Source organism: Carlito syrichta, unplaced genomic scaffold (genome assembly GCF_000164805.1).
Source record: "Carlito syrichta isolate Samal-C Ts95f unplaced genomic scaffold, Tarsius_syrichta-2.0.1 Scaffold302579, whole genome shotgun sequence".
Classification (NCBI taxonomy): domain Eukaryota; kingdom Metazoa; phylum Chordata; class Mammalia; order Primates; family Tarsiidae; genus Carlito; species Carlito syrichta.
Window position 1 is genome coordinate 63136 of NW_007246675.1, and position 4997 is coordinate 68132.

The following is a 4997-nucleotide window of genomic DNA, read 5'->3' on the forward strand; positions in this document are numbered from 1 at the left end:
GGGCAACAGAGTGAGACTCCAACTCAAAAAAAAAAAAAAAAAAACTGAAGCAGAAAAATAACCCTGGAGGATAGTTTGCTAAATGTTTTTTTTAAGCCATCATATTACAGATCCCGAAGGCTGATTATTGAAACCTGATGTGCATTTCCCAAACTAGCAGGGCTGGGGCATGTTAGGGCAGAGAACACGGGCCAGGGACTCGATGCTGATGGTGGCTGACTCACAGAGCTGTCTGAGGCCCCAAGGCTTGCTTCAGAACAGCCTGTCAGAGACCAGGCCTCCCACCTGCCCCCTCAGTACCCATGGTGGCTTTCCCACCAGCCAAGCCACATGAATGTGGCACTTGGGACAATGCAAGCAGCCAGGTGACAACAGCAGCTGCCCACCCTCTGATGTGGAACCTCTCACTGTCACCTGCCTCACTGAGAAGCAGCCACTTCAAAAGAATGCCCCAGTAGGAAGGGGTTTTACCTTCATGATGTCGTCAGGTAGTTTCCCTTCCTCATCTTCATCTGTTGCAGCTGTGGATGGGGAAAAGGAGAGGTTGGCTGGCAGTCAGCAACATTCACCCTGAGGTTCCAGGTGACCAGCTCCCCTTGCTCCTTTACATACACACGCCCAGGTCTCCCAGTAGACCTGCCGGCCATAGAGGTTCCAGAAGAGGATACTGGCCTGGTGACTCAGCCTCCCAAACTCTGAAGCCACGCCTCTTCCCACCTCCTCACTTCCTTCCTCACCCTCAAGCACTGGGCTGCAGAGAAGTCAGAACCAGCAACCTCTCTCCAGCCCACCACAGCCCTGCAGACCACTTTGAACTGCCTTCCTAGTGTCCTGGTGGCTTGGCTCAGCTCCATTTGGGGTGGAGAGGGGTCAATATCCAGCTCAACCAGCTCAGTGCCAGGCAGACCTCTGAGTATCCTTCCTCCCCTGAGAAGCCTTTCTCAGGACCCAAACAGTCAAGTAGGCAGGCCAGGCCCCAGGAATACCAACCTTCAGAGGCAGAAGGCAGGGGTGACACCTGGAAGTTGTATAGGTCACTGGTGCTGTCTGGCACAACTTCCACTGGGATGTGCCAGTCAGGGAGAGTGCTACTGACGGCACACGGTGACAGTGCTGGGGAACAGCAGAAGCCACAGATCAGCATTGTTTGCAAGACACCCAGCACCCCCTTCTTAGTTTGCAAGACACCCAGCACCCCCACCCTGCTCTAACAAGCTACCGTCTGCCAGCACCATGCCTCCTGGACCCAGGAGAAAGAACCATTCCACCAACTTGTGGGGTCCCACCTCACCTGGAGTCAGGCCTGGCTCCACCTCCAGGTCCTGTCCTATGTAGCCCTGAGCTGTGTAGCTGCTGTGGTCATCGGGCAGGGTGGAGCTGCTAAGTCCATCAGAGAAAGCATCAGGACTGGAATCTCCATATGACTACAAAGGGAGAAAGAAGCTTAGGCCTGCTGTAGCGCTTCGTCCCCTGCTCACCCTGACCTGCAGGTGACCAAAGGCCCAGCTGCTTAGGACCACACTCACCTTCCTCTTGGCCTTGCTCTTAGCATCTCGGCTGGACTTGGACTTTCTCTCTGTGGGGCAGACAAGCTTGTCAGCTTTGGTATAGACACACCAACTGCAGCTGACCTTCCGCCCTCCCTTCCTGAGGGCTTCCTAAGGACCCAGATCCCTTGGATACCTTTTCTCTGGTTCTTGGTGAGAGGTGGGAGCATCCGATACACCCGCACGGCTGAACTGCCCTTGTTCCTGCTCTGGTCCTTCACCTCCTCAATATCTGGCAGGGAGTTCATGGCACAACGAAAGTTGGCCTTCCACGTCTTGGGATCTGGTTCCTTTTCCCCTGCTTTGTATCTCCCTAGAGGACATAAGAGTAGAGAGGACTGTCAGGACTATGGGCAGGGATCCTCTGTGGCCCCTGCCCTGGGAGGAGGATGGCAGGAGCACCCTTGAGCTCTCGTGCTGCCAGAGGTTCACACTGGTCAAACCAGCAGGTATTCCCAAGTGACATTCTGTAGGCCTTAGGCCCTGGGCTTCTCAAATGCCCAGGGTTGGCTCAAACACATCCAGCAGGCCTCAGGGAAGGGCCTCGCCAGGAGCACTAGAGGACACATCTCCCCAAATGTGTGCTGTGTCCCAGACTATGCCCAGTCTCCCTGCTTGGGCCATCAGCAGTCAAAGGGTAAGGACTGGGGCTTATCTTATATGTCTAAACATGGGAGTAGGCATAGATTGAACAGCAAAGAACAGTTACTCACAGGTGGACTGATGCTTTTGAGATGGGCTAAGAGCCCCATCCCTCAAGGATAAAAGGAGGCCAGCAACCAACTAGACCTTGAGCCAAGGACCTTGGTCAACACCAAGAAACAGGAAAGCCGGAGTCTCTTTCAGTGACCTGGCTTACAGCTGCTTTTCACAGCTGCTTATGTTAAGCAGAACTTTAATCTAGCCATAAACTCCCTGAAGTCTTTCTCACTTTCCAAGACTTGTGCTTTACAAATCCTTCTGAGAATTCACTGAAACCCTGGGCCCTCTCCTCTAGACATACAAGCCTGCCCTCTGTCCCCCAGTGAAGAGCCTCTGTGTTAACATTAGGGCCTCCCCTTGTCTCTTCCCTGGCCTTCCTGGGCCAGAGTCCCAGGCACACACCTGTGTGAATGGCCCAGCTCCGGAACAGACAGGCGTCCTTGTTGATGTCCCAGCCATGCTTGGCGGCATGCTTCCATGGGATTTGGAAGATCATCTCCTCCTAAATAACACACACCCACAGGCTGTGTCAGCTCAGAGACCGCAGGTTTGGGGGCTAAGTCTGCCCAGCCCCCCAAGTCTGGGAAAAAAATTGACTTCCCCTTTTCACCCTGACATCTGGCTTGGATTGACCATCCTGAGACTGGCTTAAACAGGCCACTCTGGATCTCTCAAGAGGGATTCTTGGTTCTGACAAACTGTGGCATCATCACCTCAGCAGAGACCTTCCTCTGCCTGTTACAGATGTATTGGGACCCACACAGAGGACCCTCCCCCAAGCCCTGGTTTTGAAGCTCTGGGATGCTTCTCTCTGGCTTGTCAGCACCGACATGGAAGAATTTATTCCAGTAGAAAGGATTGCTCAGGACACCTGGGACTCCTGGAGGGAGCCCTGGGCCAGACTTTGATGTTGACCACCTGTGCAACCCTGGAACTGTCACTGTACTTATTTGCCTCTCAGTTTTCTCTCCTCTGAAATGAGAAAACACACCTCAAAAAAATTTGGATAAAAATCAGAACATATGTGGGAACACAGTGACAAATATAAAGACTAACTCTTACTGTTATTATTACTAGTGGTTAGCAGTGTGGATTTTTGAGTCAGACTGTTCACGTTCAAAGCTTGGCTTCAACACTTTTTGTGTGATTTTATTATCTACCTCTCAGTGCCTCAGTTTGCTAATCTGAAAATTATAATAGTAACAGGATCTATCTCACAGGACTACTATGAGGATTAAAGGACACAATGTAAGTAACACACTTAGCATGGCCCACAGTGAGTGTTCAGTAAGCATTAGCTATTATTATGAATGTTATTATTGCTACTAAGTCTAGAGGGTAGATGTTGCCCCAAGTGCACCAGCTAGAGGCTTCTTGGGCTAGAATAACTGGTGCAAGATTCATTCTTTCATCCTCTGCTGAGCCGGGCACCCTCTTGCCCAGCAGTGCCCACTTCTCTATCTCCTGTCTGTCCAACTGAAGCCCTGCAGGATGCTGTATATGTCTGTAGGGGTCTCCCTCAGGGGAGACCAGAACTCTGTAAATGCTGGGAGAATCTTGCCGCTGGAAACTGTAAGTGGCTTCAGGTGGGCGCCCTGTCCATATCTCGAGAAGGCAAGAAGACAGGAGTTGGGAAAGTGGGGCCAGGGCTGGGCCTTGTACATTCTTCCCTGCATGCAGGACCCACTTGGAAACACATCTGCCTGCCCCTCCTCACTTCCCTTTTTGAGCTGCATCTGAAGTTTTGGTCCTCCCCCCCCCACCCCCCTGGAAGTACTTGGGTTAAAGCAGTGGCGGAAAAACCCAGAGTTACACTCACTTTATTAATCCAGATCAGCCCTGGAATTTGGTTGGAATTAATCTGCATCTCTAGCCACGGTCTCATGCGCATCCGAGTGATGGGCATGTTGGCTGTAAAGAGAAGACAGAAGGCTCAAGGTTGGAATTTGTTGAACAGTCCCTGGGCACTAACCTGCCCCACCGAGGTCACTTAATTCCATCCCCTGCCCTCAGACAACTAGTTACTAAAATCATGGGGAGGGGTCCTGCATCTGAATAACTTCTCTCTAAATCTTTCACCATCTTGGACAAAAACAGTTCTGCCCCGTCCCTCATCCCCTCCCTGCCAGTCTCTGGAGAGACAGTCATGCAAGTGGTGGCTTCAGCATTTACGTGCAGGAAAAGAGGCAAAATAACAGTTATCTTAAGTCCTGTTTTAAGACACACAACTGTCTTAATTCCAGGAACTTTTCTCTCAAAGTTCAAACCCTTTGGGAAGGGAGAGGCTTCTTTTGCTTGATGCCAAAAAGAAATTTCCCTGACTTGAGTTGTCCCCACTAGCTGTGCTCCTTCCCCAACCGCCAAGCAGAACCCTCCTCCAGTCCCCTAGAATCCATCCGACGCCTCCCCGACAGCCACAGTGCCCACGACGCTGAGGCCGGGACGCTAACCCTTCCGGCCTGGTTTCTGCTCCTCTGGAGAACCGGCCCAAGGGACACCTGTGGCGCCGCCTCCTGCAACCCCCCGTAGGTCACGACACCTCCAGCCACCGGGGCTGCAAGCCAGCCCCTTGCCGCCAGCACAGGAATCCCAAACTCTGGGATTTGGGGCGCGGAGCGGGGACCTCCGGGAGCCGGGAGCGCTAACCGCCCAAGCGCGGGAGGACACGCGAGTCCCCCGCACGACGTGTGGATGCGCGCGACGAGCGTAGCGGGCCACCTACAGGCCCCGAAGGCTCCGCGCACACAG

At 52.9% G+C, this 4997-nt stretch overlaps 1 protein-coding gene across 3 annotated transcripts in view; it reads right to left on the reverse strand.

Moving 5' to 3' along the window:
- The window catches only part of IRF1 (interferon regulatory factor 1), a 6726-nt gene extending 2411 nt beyond the window's left edge, over positions 1-4315 (reverse strand). For 2 of the 3 annotated variants that reach the window (XM_021711768.1, XM_008056924.2), the window contains exons 1-7: positions 4069-4315; positions 2652-2751; positions 1684-1860; positions 1527-1576; positions 1292-1424; positions 991-1113; positions 472-521 (exon numbers count right to left, since the gene is read on the reverse strand). In XM_021711768.1, the coding sequence (XP_021567443.1) occupies positions 472-521; positions 991-1113; positions 1292-1424; positions 1527-1576; positions 1684-1860; positions 2652-2751; positions 4069-4155 (720 nt within the window). In that variant the 5' untranslated portion in view covers positions 4156-4315. The remainder of the gene's footprint in view (positions 1-471; positions 522-990; positions 1114-1291; positions 1425-1526; positions 1577-1683; positions 1861-2651; positions 2752-4068) is intronic. The other variant, XM_008056925.2, reaches the window with a different exon arrangement.
- Positions 4316-4997: the final 682 nt, after the last annotated feature.